The sequence below is a fragment of the Sebastes umbrosus genome, chromosome 5 (genome assembly GCF_015220745.1).
Source record: "Sebastes umbrosus isolate fSebUmb1 chromosome 5, fSebUmb1.pri, whole genome shotgun sequence".
Taxonomy (NCBI): domain Eukaryota; kingdom Metazoa; phylum Chordata; class Actinopteri; order Perciformes; family Sebastidae; genus Sebastes; species Sebastes umbrosus.
In genome coordinates, this window is record NC_051273.1 from 20,575,290 (window position 1) to 20,597,713 (window position 22,424).

A 22,424-nucleotide genomic window follows, 5' to 3' on the forward strand; every position below is an offset into this window, starting at 1 on the left:
CATGTTTAAAAACTACGATTGAGTATTAAGGGCCACATTGAGGGAAAAAAAATCAATCGGAGATTTCGAGAATAAAGTCATAATATTACGAGAATAAAGTCATAGGTTTACGAGAAAAAAGTCGTAATATTATAAGAATAAAGTCATAATATTATTAGAATAAAGTCATAGGTTTACGAGAAAAAAGTCGTAATATTATAAGAATAAAGTCATAATATTATAAAGTAGTAATTGTATGTGTTATTTTAGAGGGGAAATAGAGCAGCGTGCCGTCTGTGTGAAAATGAGGAACGTGGAGCATCTTGTGAAGTTATACTTTAGTTTAGGTTTCACAAATAACAAAATACTTCATCTGTTGGCACATCAGCACCACATTATCATCAGCATCAGGACCTTGAAAAGATTGTGCAAGAAAGTGTGTTTATTCCGAAGAAAGAACCACACGGACCTGATGGGGAAATTGCCTCTTTTATAGAGGAGGAAATAACTATTTTTCTCATAAAGTTATGACTTTCTTCTCCTAATATTACAACTTTTTTTACTTGAAATAGTATGACTTTATTCTCATCAAATTACGACTTTATTCTCGTAATACTACTGATTTCTTTTTCCCTCAATGTGGCCCTAATACTCCGTTGTAAAAAAAACACCGGAGTTGACCAAAGTGCTGAACATGTATATAATAAAAATGAATACAAAGCAAGCAACACTAAGAACAGAGTAAAAACAATAAACACATAATAGCAGTAAAAGAGTTGCAGCACAACAGAAGATAAACTTAATCAAACGCCAGAAGGACTTAAATGTTTCTGTCGTCTGAGCAGTCTTAATATGATCAGGTAAACTGTTCCAGAGATTAGGGGCGGCCACGGCAAAGGCTCGGTCGCCTCCGTTTTTGAGTCTAGTTATGGGGACATCCAGGGGCATCGGATTGGTCGACCTCATTGCTCTAACTGGAGTATGAAGGTGCAATAGTTCTGATTGCCAGCCCATTTAAATCCTTGAAAACAAGCAATAAAATCTTAAAATCAATCCGGAAACGGACAGGAAGCTCCATTTTGTACTAACTGCAGCCGGCGAAGACGACTGTTCTGCACCCACATACAAAGAATTACAGTAGTCTAACCGAGAGGTAATAAAAGCATAACTCTGTCGAGGTCTTTGGGAGACAGATAGGCCTTTACCTTGGCTTGTAGTCTGAACTTAACTGACCTTATACACATACCAATACAACTGCACAACTGCACTGAGACAGAAATAATAATGTAAGCAATGGATTTGTAAAAGGTGTTGGTGATGGGGACACATCCCCGTGTTCAGTCTGTCCAAGGTCTCAAGTTCACCACAGGTCACCCTTTTGTTCCTTCCATTCCTCCTGGTTCAAGCCAGCCGATTAGGCTGTTGTCAGGCTATTAAATAGGTGTTATCAGTGGCTATAAGCCTCATGGATGTGGGTCTGTAGGACCCAATATTAAGTGTTATCATCTAATCACATGGTCGATCAGCGAAAGAAGGTATAAAAGAAGATGACAGCGACCTCTAGTAGAAGCTGAGGTGAGGTAAAACACACAGGGCAGGTGGGATGGTGGAGCATGGGTCAAACAAACACAGGACTTTCGCCCAGTACACTGGGGTTCACATCCTGTGTTGAACCTACAATGTTATTTTAAGCAAAAACATGATGTTTTTCCCAAAACTTAACCAAGTAGTTTTGTTGCCGAAACCTAAAAAGGTTGTAGATTTGTTGCCTTAACCTAAAGTGGAAGTTGTTTTGTGTTGAAAACGTAACATTTCATTCAGTATTACGACGCGTTAGAACCCGTTGCTTTTAAGTTTTGCGTGCCGCGGCCCACGTAAAAGGCGCCAGGGGTCTGCGGCGATGTCGGCAACCCACCCGAACCGTCTTGAAACACGGACCAAGAAGTCAGCTGGTGCAGGCAAAACCCCGTGGCGCAATGAAAGTGAGGGCCGGCGCGCGCTGGCTGAGGTGGGATCCCGGCCCAGCGAGGTCGGGCGCACCACCGGCCCGTTTTGCCCGCACCGTCAGGGTGGTGGAGCGTGAGGATCCGTAAGATGGTGACGAGAGGTTAACGTCACGCTGCCGCAAAGTGGTATCGGTGCCGTTGTATCGGTGCATCCCTATTTACATTTAGTTGGACGATGCTATAACGTTAATGTATGACTGTATTACTGCAGCAGCTTCCTACTCAAGCTAATGTTATCTAGCCATGCTAGTCACTGTCACCAGCATCATTTAGCCGTTTACCACACTGACAGTGAATATTAACATATCGTATGTGCCCCAAATCTAAGTGTGAAAGCCTCGGTTAACCCGCTACACAACAGCTTTTTGTCATTTCCTCTCCTGTGACAGCAAGTTTCTTTCCCCCAAAAGGGAGCGCAGCCTCTGCGATGACGCCATGCTGGTCTGGTCTATAGCTTTGAGCCATAAAGCCCCTCTATTAGATCTTTTTTTAGGACACGGCAGGGGAACAGATCAGAGATCAGCGGTTTTGGATTTATTGTTACGCTACACATTACTCTTCGGTATAGTGTTATTACTATTACCGGTTTGTTTAAAGTTTGGAGACATGTTTCAACTTCTTCTCTATACTCTGTTACATCTACGAGGGACACGGGATTGTTTTCCCCCAATAGGGGGCGTGGTTTGCCAGTCTGATTTATGTGGACTTTAACATTTATCCAAAATGTTTACCTTTGCTAAACAAGTGTTTAACTTTTGGTTCATAAGTAGATTTTTGGGGGACAGATATGGCAATTTGAACCCTCGCAGCATTGCAGGCCTCAGTATGGCCGTTATATCTCTAACGCCACCGGTTTCTTGCATCAACCCTGTTTTGAAAATCTAAAACCACATCTTCTGTAATCTCACCAACAACTTCACAAAAAGCTCAACGGCATGTTAGCAAACACACTGAAGCAATAAAGACCACAACATAAGCAAGATATTTCCCTCTCTAGAAACTATAAGACCATGAGTGGAAGGTGTGGATTTGAGCAGAGACCATGGCGACCGGCTTCGTACTACTGCTGCTGCTCTTTGTCCTAAATGGTAAGCGCTCTATAGTAAATACATATAAATCTGTAATTACTACAAACCGAAAATAACTTGGATAAGCGAATAATGAGTGATATTTTGTGTTTCAGGAGCTGATGGTTCTCATATTGTTGGAGGCAGAGACTCTGCCCCCAAATCGCGGCCCTACATGGCCTCGCTGCAAGTCCAAGGTCGCCTCAACTGTGGGGGAGCCCTGGTGAAAGAGGACTTTGTGCTCACAGCAGCACATTGTCAGATACCCATGTAAGAATTCAAAAACAGACCAATATGCTTTTCCCTTTTTTCATTGCAGCCACTTGTTTCATTTCATGCCAATTCAGTATGAAAATCAACTTGCAGGAACTTTAAAGTTTGCCAGACACAAGTAATCCATCACTGAAAACATTACATTTTTTTTTATTTCTTGGTCAAACTGAAGCTAAGCTACGAGCACTGTTGACAAATGTTCACTGTGGTGAATTACTAACACTTTGAAGTCTCTGCAGGGTGATTGTTGAACTGAAATGAATGGAAAGCACTGATTTGCAGATAGGAAATGTCGGGGAGAGGCGGTACAAAAGTAACACTTTTCAGATAAATGTCATTTGTCATGTGTATTCTTATCAATACCAAGCGTGTACAAATGTGGAACAACTTCGATATAATTTGACTTTGAACGGATGATGTGCATCGATACTTTCAACCCTGTCGGTCGGGATGAAAGTTAAACTTGAATTGTTTATTATATTCTTGTTTTTATTAAACATGTCTGACAATGTCCTTGTTAATATGTGATTGCAAACATTCTATCCTTTATCTGAATAACACAATATTTAAGGTCCAGTGTGTAGAATCTAGCAGTATCTAGCGGTGAGGTGAGGAGATTGCAACTTTCGTACCGGCTCTCCCCTATCTAAAAACCTAAATTATGCTTTGAAAGGGGTCAGTTTGTTTTCTTCATCATTATTAGCAGCATTAACATCATATCTAATGTTCATGTCATCATTCAACTGTGATTTCTAGACCATACACTGTTATACTTGGAGCTAATTCTCTGGCCGGTAATGAACCCACAACGCAGGTGTTCAGTGCAGTCAGATCCATTCCTCATCCCAACTATGATGGAGTTGCCAATGATATCATGCTCCTCAAGGTAAGGACAGCTTAAATTGTTGTTTACTACACTATATCAGATTTTAAGAGAAGAATTCTCTTTATTATTGTTTCTAGTTTGCACGTTGGCTAAATAACGCTACAAATTTAGGCTAAATTTTGGTATTAATAATTATCCACTATTTTAAAAGGGGTTTCTTGACCTCTGGCCTCAAGATATGTGAATGAAAATGGGTTCTATGGGTACCCAAGAGTCTCCCCTTTACAGACATGCCCCCTTTATGATAATCACATGCAGTTTGTGGATCCAGTGATCCCAATTGTATTCATGTGTGATAATGTTAGTCCCCATAGTAGCCATTTCATTGTATTGTATTGTACCATTTTTTAAAACTTGACCTCACTGTATGACCTGTGGTGACCTCTAGGATAATCACAGCCTCATGATACTTTACAACCACAAACTAGAGAGCTAGAGCATTCAGAGGATGGATGGCTTTCCTAGGATAGATTGACAATAAGGGGGTTCTGAGCAGTTTCCAGAACAGAAGTGCTCACCATGTAATCACTTAAAAATTCAATTCTTGCAGAAATCTCTAAATGTCAAAAGTTTTTGATACCAAATCACAGCATGGCTTTTTCTTTGGTGTTCCTCAAGGTCTTGGTGTCTTAATGTGGAATTTTGCGAGGGATTATTGATCATTTTTATCAATTCTCGAGTGGTAAAAAATGGTTAAATTTAGCACCAAATCTGTGTAACAAATGGTATCAACCCAAAAATTGCTGCAACAACTTATGAGACTCAATAGAGCATGGGAATGGACATCATATACTTCTATCATGCTTTATTTCATATTAATCTTTAGATTCCAAGCTTTCAGATGATGTACATGACTTCTATGTGACATCTACTGCTGACCTGCTATCTCCCCCTAAAGACGGGTGTATTGTGGGTCTCAGAGGTGTTAACATTTATTGTATTTTTCTACCATTAATCTCCTTGTCTCAGCTCAACGGTAGCGCCCAACTGACTGAAGCAGTACAGCTGATCGCTCTGAAAAGGGGCAGGATGAATACAGCCAGTCAGTGCATCACAGTTGGCTGGGGGGACATAGGGGATAACGGCACCTTACCTGAGAACCTTCAGGAAGTCAATGTGACCACCCTGCCACAGCGAACATGTCGTAGGAGATGGAAAGCTAGAGGTGTTCGGATCAACAGGACTATGGTTTGTGGCGTTGGGGGCAGCTCCTTTCAAGGATTCTGTTCGGTAAGAGAACAAGACATTGATAAGGCACTACCTAACTAACTAACCTTTGAAGGAGTTCTCTTTAGTATGTAAAGTTGGAAGGACACTAAACATCTTTTTGTTAATAGAAAAATATATTTTTTTTCCTGGTGCAAAATGATGCCACCTTATTTTAGGTGTACAGTATGCAACTAAAACTGAGCACAGAAAATATAATGACGCAGGCTATTTTAAACACACACCTTGTGTTAAGTGTATCTTTTCTGTTTAAGGGGGATTCAGGCGGTCCGCTGGTGTGTGATGGAGAGGCAGCAGGCGTCGTCTCCTTCTCTGGCCGGCGATGCGGAGACCCCAGGACCCCTGATGTCTACACATGCATTTCGTGCTTCAGAAAATGGATTACAAGCGTGTTGAACAACAATTAGGCAAATTAGATTGAATAGTAATGTGTCAATACGCTTAATTTGGATGTAAGACAAGACAAGGCTCTTTATGATACACAAACATGGTGTTATGTTTTGTTTTATTTCTGCTTAACATGCAGTGCTTTGGTTAATTAGATGAGGTAATAAATTATGCTTTTGTTATACATTACGCATTTGAATAGGTCCGGCAAAACTCTTTTCTTTCTGGTTTCAAAAGCATACTGAGCTGAATGTAATAATAAAAATTAAAAAGTAAGGCAAATTCCCATGCATTCATTTGGTGTCACTGTTCCACTGAAGAAAAATGCATTTTATGGGTCGATGTTTTGTTCATGTTTGCATATTTGGTTGGTAGGTAGCTTCGCCCTTGCAGCATAAATGTAATAGTTTCATTAAATAAATGAATAAATAAATAAATAAATAAATAAATAAATAAATAAATAAATAAATAAATAAATAAATAAATAAATAAATAAATATAGGTGGACAGCTAAGCAGGCGTGGCATTCAGTTGAACTACAAGTCAAGCTTGAGTGGATGCAGTCTGTTTAGTCGGCTGGATGATATCGTCCATTTATATTCTGTAAATTGGAATCGGAATATACAAATTTAATAACCTGTAATTAGTAACTTAACGTCATGATAATATAGGTTCATGTGATAGTGTTGCATTCTGTTGAAGTTGTGCAGAGAGGGGCGTATTTCAAGACATTAAAAATACACTGTTTTTCTGTAAGGTAAGTTGTCAGTTGGGACAAAGTATGACTACCTCGCTATGAAACATCAGTGAAGGCCCAGCATATTCCCACTCATTTGCCCATTCTCACGGTGAATGTGTGACTAGACTATACTGTATGATGCCCATGGTACTGATATGAATTCAGATAATATGCAAAATAATTAAAAAATGTGGTCATCACCTATGCTGCCTTTCGAGTGCTCCTATTTGCAACAAGGTTTGAATAATACAAATAGTTTGTGCTTCCTAATGTTTTAGGGTGAAATTTGACCAAAAATACTTCACAAAGAGGCGCAGGCGTGGGTTTAATTATATTTTACAGATGTAATTAGCATGCATCCTTACATTCCTGTCTACACCTCTGTATATATATTTTTACTTCTCATTATTACATACTACATTCCAGTTTACACCTCTGGGTACTTATATTACTTCTCACCATGCATATACATCAGTTTTCCCATCTGAAATACTGTCATCAACTAAATTACAAATTTACATTTACATTGCTATTTTATATTTATTTATGTTTATATATATTTTAACTGCACTATTTTATGCCTTAGATTATCATTTTGCTTTTTTCCCCCTTATTTCCCCTTTTATAAATACATATTTTATGAGGATTGTTGAGGGAACCTGAGACCAAAGATTTTCATTGCAAATGACTGCTTTGCTGGGATTGACATATAGATGGATGGATAGATAGATAGATAGATAGTAACTTTATTGATCCCGAGGGAAATTCAAGTTTCCAGCATCACAGTTCCATAGTGCAAAACATGTTAGTAAAAAGGCAGTAAAAAAGTTAGTACTGCAAAGTACAAAGTACAAAACAAATATACCAGATATAAAAATACAAGGAGATGAAGAAAACTGTTAAAACTGAATATAGTGCAGGGTAACAGCTGTGATACACGACTATTAAAAAATTAATATAGTGCAGAAGAGACTGTTAAAAGTGAGTATAGTGCATTAGTATCTGTCCTGCAGACCGTTGACAAGTAAAGAACCTTGTGTATTAATCATTTTAGTGTTGTTGATTTTCTTAAGATAAATAATTGTATAAAATAAATAATTAATAATATTAATAAAATATTGTCATAGACAATGACATTCAAATTTTAAGAGTGAAATTGGAAAAACAATAATAAACCTTACATTTGATGCTTGATAGTTTAAAACTCTGCCCCTTTAAGTCACGTCTAGGTAACTCTGGCGTCACAGAATATCCAGCCTCACTTCGCTTGTTGTGGTCGCTTTTTATCATGTACTTTTTCCTTTGGGCACAAATGGGTTAGTATTATATTCCTCTTCTGCCAATAGATCCTTCTAGATGCTACACACTGTTCCTTTAAAGACATGTTGAAGTCTGGTGTCTGTGTGAGCATCGAAACTGTGGTTACTGTGGTTCAGCTAGTTTGTCACGCAATTCAAAGAAATGTCCGAGTGGGCTGTGTCAATTAGGTCCACAAAAAGGGCATCTGTGTTATCTACTTATTAAATTCATCCAAATAGAGCTGACTAAATACGGCCATTCCATGTACAAACAAGATATACTGTAAAATGGTATTTAAGTCAATAAAACCAATTTGTTTTCTCGTGTTCAGTTGAGCTAAACGGTGTTACTAAAATATAAAAATGGCGACATGTACTTTCATCAACAACTTTCATGAAAAATGTTGCACATTAGAGCAGATGTCTACAGTTGCATTACACAAAACCACAACCTTTCTTCAGAATGCTAATTTTAACACTAAACATGATGTAACCCTGATGAAAAGAGGAAAGTGACTTAACTCTCATAACACTTTGCAAGATTTAAATCTAAGCACTAACACTGAGGAATAAACCACGACTTAAGCATCCTCAACATAAACACACACACATTGTACGATTTTCTTTTTGTCACTTGTTAATAACTTATATATGTGTATTTCAGACCATGCATCGAACCAGCACAATGCCAGATGATGGTACTTTGCAAAAAGTAAAGGCCGCGCCCCCTTTTGGGGGAAAGAAAACCGAAGATCCCACTTCCATGCAGTTTGATGTTTGTTTGGATTGTAATTTTGACAAGTTTGTATGCATTCATCTCTCATTATACAAACGTTTGTTTTATACACATGTCTAGCAATCTTGCCTGAACCTGAGCGTTCATGATATCTTAATAAATTAAGGTTGATCGCCGTCATGTCCCTTCAGTCTTCCCCCGTCCAACACAGTGGCCGGATATTGCTTATCCAGACTTCTATACATATTTGATTGGATCACGTTAGGCTAAGTGTTGTCTGTAAATAACCAACCTGTTAATAGCCAACTGGACTGAGATTTAGTTGGACGACGCTATAACGTTAATGTATGACTGTATTACTGCAGAAGCCGCACTCCTTCAAAACATTATAATCACCAGTAACTCTTTTAATGAATCTTCCACTTAGAGGCAGGGCGGAAGGTGTGGGTCACAAAGTGGAGGGAAGGCTGAACCAAGATTATAAAGAATGATGTAGTGAGGGAGCTCTCTGTCTTTGTACACTGACTTGTCTGCTGTATGGACCCAAATGCATTTGCTTAATAAATGGTATTTGCTTCTTAACTGAATGACCAGAGACTGTTTATTAAATAATTTCTCCAACAACGATGCTATAACGTTAATGTATGACTGTATTACTGCAGCAGCTTCCTACTCAAGCTAATGTTATCTAGCCATGCTAGTCACTGTCACCAGCATCATTTAGCCGTTTACCACACTGACAGTGAATATTAACATATCGTATGTGCCCCAAATCTCAGTGTGAAAGCCTCGGTTAACCCGCTACACAACAGCTTTTTGTCATTTCCTCTCCTGTGACAGCAAGTTTCTTTCCCCCAAAAGGGAGCGCAGCCTCTGCGATGACGCCATGCTGGTCTGGTCTATAGCTTTGAGCCATAAAGCCCCTCTATTAGATCTTTTTTTAGGACACGGCAGGGGAACAGATCAGAGATCAGCGGTTTTGGATTTATTGTTACGCTACACATTACTCTTCGGTATAGTGTTATTACTATTACCGGTTTGTTTAAAGTTTGGAGACATGTTTCAACTTCTTCTCTATACTCTGTTACATCTACGAGGGACACGGGATTGTTTTCCCCCAATAGGGGGCGTGGTTTGCCAGTCTGATTTATGTGGACTTTAACATTTATCCAAAATGTTTACCTTTGCTAAACAAGTGTCTAAGTTTTGGTTCATAAGTAGATTTTTCGGGGGACAGATATGGCAATTTGAACCCTCGCAGCATTGCAGGCCTCAGTATGGCCGTTATATCTCTAACGCCACCGGTTTCTTGCATCAACCCTGTTTTGAAAATCTAAAACCACATCTTCTGTAATCTCACCAACAACTTCACAAAAAGCTCAACGGCATGTTAGCAAACACACTGAAGCAATAAAGACCACAACATAAGCAAGATATTTCCCTCTCTAGAAACTATAAGACCATGAGTGGAAGGTGTGGATTTGAGCAGAGACCATGGCAACCGGCTTCGTACTACTGCTGCTGCTCTTTGTCCTAAATGGTAAGCGCTCTATAGTAAATACATATAAATCTGTAATTACTACAAACCGAAAATAACTTGGATAAGCGAATAATGAGTGATATTTTGTGTTTCAGGAGCTGATGGTTCTCATATTGTTGGAGGCAGAGACTCTGCCCCCAAATCGCGGCCCTACATGGCCTCGCTGCAAGTCCAAGGTCGCCTCAACTGTGGGGGAGCCCTGGTGAAAGAGGACTTTGTGCTCACAGCAGCACATTGTCAGATACCCATGTAAGAATTCAAAAACAGACCAATATGCTTTTCCCTTTTTTCATTGCAGCCACTTGTTTCATTTCATGCCAATTCAGTATGAAAATCAACTTGCAGGAACTTTAAAGTTTGCCAGACACAAGTAATCCATCACTGAAAACATTACATTTTTTTTTATTTCTTGGTCAAACTGAAGCTAAGCTACGAGCACTGTTGACAAATGTTCACTGTGGTGAATTACTAACACTTTGAAGTCTCTGCAGGGTGATTGTTGAACTGAAATGAATGGAAAGCACTGATTTGCAGATAGGAAATGTCGGGGAGAGGCGGTACAAAAGTAACACTTTTCAGATAAATGTCATTTGTCATGTGTATTCTTATCAATACCAAGCGTGTACAAATGTGGAACAACTTCGATATAATTTGACTTTGAACGGATGATGTGCATCGATACTTTCAACCCTGTCGGTCGGGATGAAAGTTAAACTTGAATTGTTTATTATATTCTTGTTTTTATTAAACATGTCTGACAATGTCCTTGTTAATATGTGATTGCAAACATTCTATCCTTTATCTGAATAACACAATATTTAAGGTCCAGTGTGTAGAATCTAGCAGTATCTAGCGGTGAGGTGAGGAGATTGCAACTTTCGTACCTGGCTCTCCCCTATCTAAAAACCTAAATTATGCTTTGAAAGGGGTCAGTTTGTTTTCTTCATCATTATTAGCAGCATTAACATCATATCTAATGTTCAGTCATCATTCAACTGTGATTTCTAGACCATACACTGTTATACTTGGAGCTAATTCCCTGGCCGGTAATGAACCCACAACGCAGGTGTTCAGTGCAGTCAGATCCATTCCTCATCCCAACTATGATGGAGTTGCCAATGATATCATGCTCCTCAAGGTAAGGACAGTTTAAATTGTTGTTTACTACACTATATCAGATTTTAAGAGAAGAATTCTCTTTATTATTGTTTCTAGTTTGCACGTTGGCTAAATAACGCTACAAATTTAGGCTAAATTTTGATATTAATAATTATTCACTATTTTAAAAGGGGTTTCTTGACCTCTGACTTCAAGATATGTGAATGAAAATGGGTTCTATGGGTACCCAAGAGTCTCCCCTTTACAGACATGCCCCCTTTATGATAATCACATGCAGTTTGTGGATCCAGTGATCCCAACTGTATTCATGTGTGATGATGTTAGTCCCCATAGTAGCCATTTCATTGTATTGTGTTGTACCATTTTTTAAAACTTGACCTCACTGTATGACCTGTGGTGACCTCTAGCATAATCACAGCCTCATGATACTTTACAACCACAAACTAGAGAGCTAGAGCATTCAGAGGATGGATGGCTTTCCTAGATAGATTGACAATAAGGGGGTTCTGAGCAGTTTCCAGAACAGAAGTGCTCACCATGTAATCACTTAAAAATTCAATTCTTGCAGAAATCTCTAAATGTCAAAAGTTTTTGATACCAAATCACAGCATGGCTTTTTCTTTGGTGTTCCTCAAGGTCTTGGTGTCTTAATGTGGAATTTTGCGAGGGATTATTGATCATTTTTATCAACTCTCGAGTGGTAAAAAATGGTTAAATTTAGCACCAAATCTGTGTAACAAATGGTATCAACCCAAAAATTGCTGCAACAACTTATGAAACTCAATAGAGCATGGGAATGGACATCATATACTTCTATCATGCTTTATTTCATATTAATCTTTAGATTCCAAGCTTTCAGATGATGTACATGACTTCTATGTGACATCTACTGCTGACCTGCTATCTCCCCCTAAAGACGGGTGTATTGTGGGTCTCAGAGGTGTTAACATTTATTGTATTTTTCTACCATTAATCTCCTTGTCTCAGCTCAACGGTAGCGCCCAACTGACTGAAGCAGTACAGCTGATCGCTCTGAAAAGGGGCAGGATGAATACAACCAGTCAGTGCATCACAGTTGGCTGGGGGGACATAGAGGATAACGGCACCTTACCTGAGAACCTTCAGGAAGTCAATGTGACCACCCTGCCACAGCGAACATGTCGTAGGAGATGGAAAGCTAGAGGTGTTCGGATCAACAGGACTATGGTTTGTGGCGTTGGGGGCAGCTCCTTTCAAGGATTCTGTTCGGTAAGAGAACAAGACATTGATAAGGCACTACCTAACTAACTAACCTTTGAAGGAGTTCTCTTTAGTATGTAAAGTTGGAAGGACACTAAACATCTTTTTGTTAATAGAAAAATATATTTTTTTCCTGGTGCAAAATGATGCCACCTTATTTTAGGTGTACAGTATGCAACTAAAACTGAGCACAGAAAATATAATGACGCAGGCTATTTTAAACACACACCTTGTGTTAAGTGTATCTTTTCTGTTTAAGGGGGATTCAGGCGGTCCGCTGGTGTGTGATGGAGAGGCAGCAGGCGTCGTCTCCTTCTCTGGCCGGCGATGCGGAGACCCCAGGACCCCTGATGTCTACACATGCATTTCGTGCTTCAGAAAATGGATTACAAGCGTGTTGAACAACAATTAGGCAAATTAGATTGAATAGTAATGTGTCAATACGCTTAATTTGGATGTAAGACAAGACAAGGCTCTTTATGATACACAAACATGGTGTTATGTTTTGTTTTATTTCTGCTTAACATGCAGTGCTTTGGTTAATTAGATGAGGTAATAAATTATGCTTTTGTTATACATTACGCATTTGAATAGGTCCGGCAAAACTCTTTTCTTTCTGGTTTCAAAAGCATACTGAGCTGAATGTAATAATAAAAATTAAAAAGTAAGGCAAATTCCCATGCATTCATTTGGTGTCACTGTTCCACTGAAGAAAAATGCATTTTATGGGTCGATGTTTTGTTCATGTTTGCATATTTGGTTGGTAGGTAGCTTCGCCCTTGCAGCATAAATGTAATAGTTTCATTAAATAAATGAATAAATAAATAAATAAATAAATAAATAAATAAATAAATAAATAAATAAATATAGGTGGACAGCTAAGCAGGCGTGGCATTCAGTTGAACTACAAGTCAAGCTTGAGTGGATGCAGTCTGTTTAGTCGGCTGGATGATATCGTGCATTTATATTCTGTAAATTGGAATCGGAATATACAAATTTAATAACCTGTAATTAGTAACTTAACGTCATGATAATATAGGTTCATGTGATAGTGTTGCATTCTGTTGAAGTTGTGCAGAGAGGGGCGTATTTCAAGACATTAAAAATACACTGTTTTTCTGTAAGGTAAGTTGTCAGTTGGGACAAAGTATGACTACCTCGCTATGAAACATCAGTGAAGGCCCAGCATATTCCCACTCATTTGCCCATTCTCACGGTGAATGTGTGACTAGACTATACTGTATGATGCCCATGGTACTGATATGAATTCAGATAATATGCAAAATAATTAAAAAATGTGGTCATCACCTATGCTGCCTTTCGAGTGCTCCTATTTGCAACAAGGTTTGAATAATACAAATAGTTTGTGCTTACTAATGTTTTAGGGTGAAATTTGACCAAAAATACTTCACAAAGAGGCGCAGGCGTGGGTTTAATTATATTTTACAGATGTAATTAGCATGCATCCTTACATTCCTGTCTACACCTCTGTATATATATTTTTACTTCTCATTATTACATACTACATTCCAGTTTACACCTCTGGGTACTTATATTACTTCTCACCATGCATATACATCAGTTTTCCCATCTGAAATACTGTCATCAACTAAATTACAAATTTACATTTACATTGCTATTTTATATTTACTTATGTTTATATATATTTTAACTGCACTATTTTATGCCTTAGATTATCATTTTGCTTTTTTCCCCCTTATTTCCCCTTTTATAAATACATATTTTATGAGGATTGTTGAGGGAACCTGAGACCAAAGATTTTCATTGCAAATGACTGCTTTGCTGGGATTGACATATAGATGGATGGATAGATAGATAGATAGATAGTAACTTTATTGATCCCGAGGGAAATTCAAGTTTCCAGCATCACAGTTCCATAGTGCAAAACATGTTAGTAAAAAGGCAGTAAAAAAGTTAGTACTGCAAAGTACAAAGTACAAAACAAATATACCAGATATAAAAATACAAGGAGATGAAGAAAACTGTTAAAACTGAATATAGTGCAGGGTAACAGCTGTGATACACGACTATTAAAAAATGAATATGGTGCAGAAGAGACTGTTAAAAGTGAGTATAGTGCATTAGTATCTGTCCTGCAGACCGTTGACAAGTAAAGAACCTTGTGTATTAATCATTTTAGTGTTGTTGATTTTCTTAAGATAAATAATTGTATAAAATAAATAATTAATAATATTAATAAAATATTGTCATAGACAATGACATTCAAATTTTAAGAGTGAAATTGGAAAAAACAATAATAAACCTTACATTTGATGCTTGATAGTTTAAAACTCTGCCCCTTTAAGTCACGTCTAGGTAACTCTGGCGTCACAGAACATCCAGCCTCACTTCGCTTGTTGTGGTCGCTTTTTATCATGTACTTTTTCCTTTGGGCACAAATGGGTTAGTATTATATTCCTCTTCTGCCAATAGATCCTTCTAGATGCTACACACTGTTCCTTTAAAGACATGTTGAAGTCTGGTGTTTGTGTGAGCATCGAAACTGTGGTTACTGTGGTTCAGCTAGTTTGTCACGCAATTCAAAGAAATGTCCGAGTGGGCTGTGTCAATTAGGTCCACAAAAAGGGCATCTGTGTTATCTACTTATTAAATTCATCCAAATAGAGCTGACTAAATACGGCCATTCCATGTACAAACAAGATATACTGTAAAATGGTATTTAAGTCAATAAAACCAATTTGTTTTCTCGTGTTCAGTTGAGCTAAACGGTGTTACTAAATATAAAAATGGCGACATGTACTTTCATCAACAACTTTCATGAAAAATGTTGCACATTAGAGCAGATGTCTACAGTTGCATTACACAAAACCACAACCTTTCTTCAGAATGCTAATTTTAACACTAAACATGCTGTAACCCTGATGAAAAGAGGAAAGTGACTTAACTCTCATAACACTTTGCAAGATTTAGATCTAAGCACTAACACTGAGGAATAAACCACGACTTAAGCATCCTCAACATAAACACACACACATTGTACGATTTTCTTTTTGTCACTTGTTAATAACTTATATATGTGTATTTCAGACCATGCATCGAACCAGCACAATGCCAGATGATGGTACTTTGCAAAAAGTAAAGGCCGCGCCCCCTTTTGGGGGAAAGAAAACCGAAGATCCCACTTCCATGCAGTTTGATGTTTGTTTGGATTGTAATTTTGACAAGTTTGTATGCATTCATCTCTCATTATACAAACGTTTGTTTTATACACATGTCTAGCAATCTTGCCTGAACCTGAGCGTTCATGATATCTTAATAAATTAAGGTTGATTGCCGTCATGTCCCTTCAGTCTTCCCCCGTCCAACACAGTGGCCGGATATTGCTTATCCAGACTTCTATACATATTTGATTGGATCACGTTAGGCTAAGTGTTGTCTGTAAATAACCAACCTGTTAATAGCCAACTGGACTGAGATTTAGTTGGACGACGCTATAACGTTAATGTATGACTGTATTACTGCAGAAGCCGCACGCTTTCAAAACATTATAATCACCAGTAACTCTTTTAATGAATCTTCCACTTAGAGGCAGGGCGGAAGGTGTGGGTCACAAAGGGGAGGGAAGGCTGAACCAAGATTATAAAGAATGATGTAGTGAGGGAGCTCTCTGTCTTTGTACGCTGACTTGTCTGCTGTATGGACCCAAATGCATTTGCTTAATAAATGGTATTTGCTTCTTAACTGAATGACCAGAGACTGTTTATTAAATAATTTCTCCAACAACGATGCTATAACGTTAATGTATGACTGTATTACTGCAGCAGCTTCCTACTCAAGCTAATGTTATCTAGCCATGCTAGTCACTGTCACCAGCATCATTTAGCCGTTTACCACACTGACAGTGAATATTAACATATCGTATGTGCCCCAAATCTCAGTGTGAAAGCCTCGGTTAACCCGCTACACAACAGCTTTTTGTCATTTCCTCTCCTGTGACAGCAAGTTTCTTTCCCCCAAAAGGGAGCGCAGCCTCTGCGATGACGCCATGCTGGTCTGGTCTATAGCTTTGAGCCATAAAGCCCCTCTATTAGATCTTTTTTTAGGACACGGCAGGGGAACAGATCAGAGATCAGCGGTTTTGGATTTATTGTTACGCTACACATTACTCTTCGGTATAGTGTTATTACTATTACCGGTTTGTTTAAAGTTTGGAGACATGTTTCAACTTCTTCTCTATACTCTGTTACATCTACGAGGGACACGGGATTGTTTTCCCCCAATAGGGGGCGTGGTTTGCCAGTCTGATTTATGTGGACTTTAACATTTATCCAAAATGTTTACCTTTGCTAAACAAGTGTCTAAGTTTTGGTTCATAAGTAGATTTTTGGGGGACAGATATGGCAATTTGAACCCTCGCAGCATTGCAGGCCTCAGTATGGCCGTTATATCTCTAACGCCACCGGCTTCTTGCATCAACCCTGTTTTGAAAATCTAAAACCACATCTTCTGTAATCTCACCAACAACTTCACAAAAAGCTCAACGGCATGTTAGCAAACACACTGAAGCAATAAAGACCACAACATAAGCAAGATATTTCCCTCTCTAGAAACTATAAGACCATGAGTGGAAGGTGTGGATTTGAGCAGAGACCATGGCAACCGGCTTCGTACTACTGCTGCTGCTCTTTGTCCTAAATGGTAAGCGCTCTATAGTAAATACATATAAATCTGTAATTACTACAAACCGAAAATAACTTGGATAAGCGAATAATGAGTGATATTTTGTGTTTCAGGAGCTGATGGTTCTCATATTGTTGGAGGCAGAGACTCTGCCCCCAAATCGCGGCCCTACATGGCCTCGCTGCAAGTCCAAGGTCGCCTCAACTGTGGGGGAGCCCTGGTGAAAGAGGACTTTGTGCTCACAGCAGCACATTGTCAGATACCCATGTAAGAATTCAAAAACAGACCAATATGCTTTTCCCTTTTTTCATTGCAGCCACTTGTTTCATTTCATGCCAATTCAGTATGAAAATCAACTTGCAGGAACTTTAAAGTTTGCCAGACACAAGTAATCCATCACTGAAAACATTACATTTTTTTTTATTTCTTGGTCAAACTGAAGCTAAGCTACGAGCACTGTTGACAAATGTTCACTGTGGTGAATTACTAACACTTTGAAGTCTCTGCAGGGTGATTGTTGAACTGAAATGAATGGAAAGCACTGATTTGCAGATAGGAAATGTCGGGGAGAGGCGGTACAAAAGTAACACTTTTCAGATAAATGTCATTTGTCATGTGTATTCTTATCAATACCAAGCGTGTACAAATGTGGAACAACTTCGATATAATTTGACTTTGAACGGATGATGTGCATCGATACTTTCAACCCTGTCGGTCGGGATGAAAGTTAAACTTGAATTGTTTATTATATTCTTGTTTTTATTAAACATGTCTGACAATGTCCTTGTTAATATGTGATTGCAAACATTCTATCCTTTATCTGAATAACACAATATTTAAGGTCCAGTGTGTAGAATCTAGCAGTATCTAGCGGTGAGGTGAGGAGATTGCAACTTTCGTACTGGCTCTCCCCTATCTAAAAACCTAAATTATGCTTTGAAAGGGGTCAGTTTGTTTTCTTCATCATTATTAGCAGCATTAACATCATATCTAATGTTCAGTCATCATTCAACTGTGATTTCTAGACCATACACTGTTATACTTGGAGCTAATTCCCTGGCCGGTAATGAACCCACAACGCAGGTGTTCAGTGCAGTCAGATCCATTCCTCATCCCAACTATGATGGAGTTGCCAATGATATCATGCTCCTCAAGGTAAGGACAGTTTAAATTGTTGTTTACTACACTATATCAGATTTTAAGAGAAGAATTCTCTTTATTATTGTTTCTAGTTTGCACGTTGGCTAAATAACGCTACAAATTTAGGCTAAATTTTGATATTAATAATTATTCACTATTTTAAAAGGGGTTTCTTGACCTCTGACTTCAAGATATGTGAATGAAAATGGGTTCTATGGGTACCCAAGAGTCTCCCCTTTACAGACATGCCCCCTTTATGATAATCACATGCAGTTTGTGGATCCAGTGATCCCAACTGTATTCATGTGTGATGATGTTAGTCCCCATAGTAGCCATTTCATTGTATTGTGTTGTACCATTTTTTAAAACTTGACCTCACTGTATGACCTGTGGTGACCTCTAGCATAATCACAGCCTCATGATACTTTACAACCACAAACTAGAGAGCTAGAGCATTCAGAGGATGGATGGCTTTCCTAGATAGATTGACAATAAGGGGGTTCTGAGCAGTTTCCAGAACAGAAGTGCTCACCATGTAATCACTTAAAAATTCAATTCTTGCAGAAATCTCTAAATGTCAAAAGTTTTTGATACCAAATCACAGCATGGCTTTTTCTTTGGTGTTCCTCAAGGTCTTGGTGTCTTAATGTGGAATTTTGCGAGGGATTATTGATAATTTTTATCAATTCTCGAGTGGTAAAAAATGGTTAAATTTAGCACCAAATCTGTGTAACAAATGGTATCAACCCAAAAATTGCTGCAACAACTTATGAAACTCAATAGAGCATGGGAATGGACATCATATACTTCTATCATGCTTTATTTCATATTAATCTTTAGATTCCAAGCTTTCAGATGATGTACATGACTTCTATGTGACATCTACTGCTGACCTGCTATCTCCCCCTAAAGACGGGTGTATTGTGGGTCTCAGAGGTGTTAACATTTATTGTATTTTTCTACCATTAATCTCCTTGTCTCAGCTCAACGGTAGCGCCCAACTGACTGAAGCAGTACAGCTGATCGCTCTGAAAAGGGGCAGGATGAATACAACCAGTCAGTGCATCACAGTTGGCTGGGGGGACATAGAGGATAACGGCACCTTACCTGAGAACCTTCAGGAAGTCAATGTGACCACCCTGCCACAGCGAACATGTCGTAGGAGATGGAAAGCTAGAGGTGTTCGGATCAACAGGACTATGGTTTGTGGCGTTGGGGGCAGCTCCTTTCAAGGATTCTGTTCGGTAAGAGAACAAGACATTGATAAGGCACTACCTAACTAACTAACCTTTGAAGGAGTTCTCTTTAGTATGTAAAGTTGGAAGGACACTAAACATCTTTTTGTTAATAGAAAAATATATTTTTTTCCTGGTGCAAAATGATGCCACCTTATTTTAGGTGTACAGTATGCAACTAAAACTGAGCACAGAAAATATAATGACGCAGGCTATTTTAAACACACACCTTGTGTTAAGTGTATCTTTTCTGTTTAAGGGGGATTCAGGCGGTCCGCTGGTGTGTGATGGAGAGGCAGCAGGCGTCGTCTCCTTCTCTGGCCGGCGATGCGGAGACCCCAGGACCCCTGATGTCTACACATGCATTTCGTGCTTCAGAAAATGGATTACAAGCGTGTTGAACAACAATTAGGCAAATTAGATTGAATAGTAATGTGTCAATACGCTTAATTTGGATGTAAGACAAGACAAGGCTCTTTATGATACACAAACATGGTGTTATGTTTTGTTTTATTTCTGCTTAACATGCAGTGCTTTGGTTAATTAGATGAGGTAATAAATTATGCTTTTGTTATACATTACGCATTTGAATAGGTCCGGCAAAACTCTTTTCTTTCTGGTTTCAAAAGCATACTGAGCTGAATGTAATAATAAAAATTAAAAAGTAAGGCAAATTCCCATGCATTCATTTGGTGTCACTGTTCCACTGAAGAAAAATGCATTTTATGGGTCGATGTTTTGTTCATGTTTGCATATTTGGTTGGTAGGTAGCTTCGCCCTTGCAGCATAAATGTAATAGTTTCATTAAATAAATGAATAAATAAATAAATAAATAAATAAATAAATAAATAAATAAATAAATAAATATAGGTGGACAGCTAAGCAGGCGTGGCATTCAGTTGAACTACAAGTCAAGCTTGAGTGGATGCAGTCTGTTTAGTCGGCTGGATGATATCGTGCATTTATATTCTGTAAATTGGAATCGGAATATACAAATTTAATAACCTGTAATTAGTAACTTAACGTCATGATAATATAGGTTCATGTGATAGTGTTGCATTCTGTTGAAGTTGTGCAGAGAGGGGCGTATTTCAAGACATTAAAAATACACTGTTTTTTCTGTAAGGTAAGTTGTCAGTTGGGACAAAGTATGACTACCTCGCTATGAAACATCAGTGAAGGCCCAGCATATTCCCACTCATTTGCCCATTCTCACGGTGAATGTGTGACTAGACTATACTGTATGATGCCCATGGTACTGATATGAATTCAGATAATATGCAAAATAATTAAAAAATGTGGTCATCACCTATGCTGCCTTTCGAGTGCTCCTATTTGCAACAAGGTTTGAATAATACAAATAGTTTGTGCTTACTAATGTTTTAGGGTGAAATTTGACCAAAAATACTTCACAAAGAGGCGCAGGCGTGGGTTTAATTATATTTTACAGATGTAATTAGCATGCATCCTTACATTCCTGTCTACACCTCTGTATATATATTTTTACTTCTCATTATTACATACTACATTCCAGTTTACACCTCTGGGTACTTATATTACTTCTCACCATGCATATACATCAGTTTTCCCATCTGAAATACTGTCATCAACTAAATTACAAATTTACATTTACATTGCTATTTTATATTTATTTATGTTTATATATATTTTAACTGCACTATTTTATGCCTTAGATTATCATTTTGCTTTTTTCCCCCTTATTTCCCCTTTTATAAATACATATTTTATGAGGATTGTTGAGGGAACCTGAGACCAAAGATTTTCATTGCAAATGACTGCTTTGCTGGGATTGACATATAGATGGATGGATAGATAGATAGATAGATAGTAACTTTATTGATCCCGAGGGAAATTCAAGTTTCCAGCATCACAGTTCCATAGTGCAAAACATGTTAGTAAAAAGGCAGTAAAAAAGTTAGTACTGCAAAGTACAAAGTACAAAACAAATATACCAGATATAAAAATACAAGGAGATGAAGAAAACTGTTAAAACTGAATATAGTGCAGGGTAACAGCTGTGATACACGACTATTAAAAAATGAATATGGTGCAGAAGAGACTGTTAAAAGTGAGTATAGTGCATTAGTATCTGTCCTGCAGACCGTTGACAAGTAAAGAACCTTGTGTATTAATCATTTTAGTGTTGTTGATTTCTTAAGATAAATAATTGTATAAAATAAATAATTAATAATATTAATAAAATATTGTCATAGACAATGACATTCAAATTTTAAGAGTGAAATTGGAAAAAACAATAATAAACCTTACATTTGATGCTTGATAGTTTAAAACTCTGCCCCTTTAAGTCACGTCTAGGTAACTCTGGCGTCACAGAACATCCAGCCTCACTTCGCTTGTTGTGGTCGCTTTTTATCATGTACTTTTTCCTTTGGGCACAAATGGGTTAGTATTATATTCCTCTTCTGCCAATAGATCCTTCTAGATGCTACACACTGTTCCTTTAAAGACATGTTGAAGTCTGGTGTTTGTGTGAGCATCGAAACTGTGGTTACTGTGGTTCAGCTAGTTTGTCACGCAATTCAAAGAAATGTCCGAGTGGGCTGTGTCAATTAGGTCCACAAAAAGGGCATCTGTGTTATCTACTTATTAAATTCATCCAAATAGAGCTGACTAAATACGGCCATTCCATGTACAAACAAGATATACTGTAAAATGGTATTTAAGTCAATAAAACCAATTTGTTTTCTCGTGTTCAGTTGAGCTAAACGGTGTTACTAAAATATAAAAATGGCGACATGTACTTTCATCAACAACTTTCATGAAAAATGTTGCACATTAGAGCAGATGTCTACAGTTGCATTACACAAAACCACAACCTTTCTTCAGAATGCTAATTTTAACACTAAACA

At 38.1% G+C, this 22,424-nt stretch overlaps 3 protein-coding genes across 3 annotated transcripts; all 3 read left to right on the forward strand.

Annotated features, from left to right (window-relative positions):
- The first annotated feature begins 3,027 nt into the window (after positions 1-3,027).
- LOC119488214 (serine protease 57-like) lies at positions 3,028-6,205 on the forward strand. Its single transcript, XM_037769653.1, has 5 exons — positions 3,028-3,073; positions 3,169-3,322; positions 4,082-4,211; positions 5,181-5,441; positions 5,693-6,205. The coding sequence occupies exons 1-5, from the start codon at positions 3,028-3,030 to the stop codon at positions 5,843-5,845; spliced, it is 744 nt and encodes a 247-aa protein (XP_037625581.1). The 3' UTR covers positions 5,846-6,205.
- A 3,821-nt stretch (positions 6,206-10,026) lies between these two features.
- LOC119488601 (serine protease 57-like) lies at positions 10,027-13,258 on the forward strand. The gene is made up of 5 exons (XM_037770394.1): positions 10,027-10,138; positions 10,234-10,387; positions 11,147-11,276; positions 12,245-12,505; positions 12,756-13,258. Exons 1-5 carry the CDS (start codon positions 10,093-10,095, stop codon positions 12,906-12,908), a joined length of 744 nt encoding a protein of 247 aa, XP_037626322.1. The 5' UTR covers positions 10,027-10,092; the 3' UTR covers positions 12,909-13,258.
- A 3,806-nt stretch (positions 13,259-17,064) lies between these two features.
- Positions 17,065-20,293, forward strand: LOC119488604 (serine protease 57-like). The gene is made up of 5 exons (XM_037770397.1): positions 17,065-17,176; positions 17,272-17,425; positions 18,184-18,313; positions 19,282-19,542; positions 19,793-20,293. The coding sequence occupies exons 1-5, from the start codon at positions 17,131-17,133 to the stop codon at positions 19,943-19,945; spliced, it is 744 nt and encodes a 247-aa protein (XP_037626325.1). The 5' UTR covers positions 17,065-17,130; the 3' UTR covers positions 19,946-20,293.
- The last annotated feature ends 2,131 nt before the right edge of the window (positions 20,294-22,424 follow it).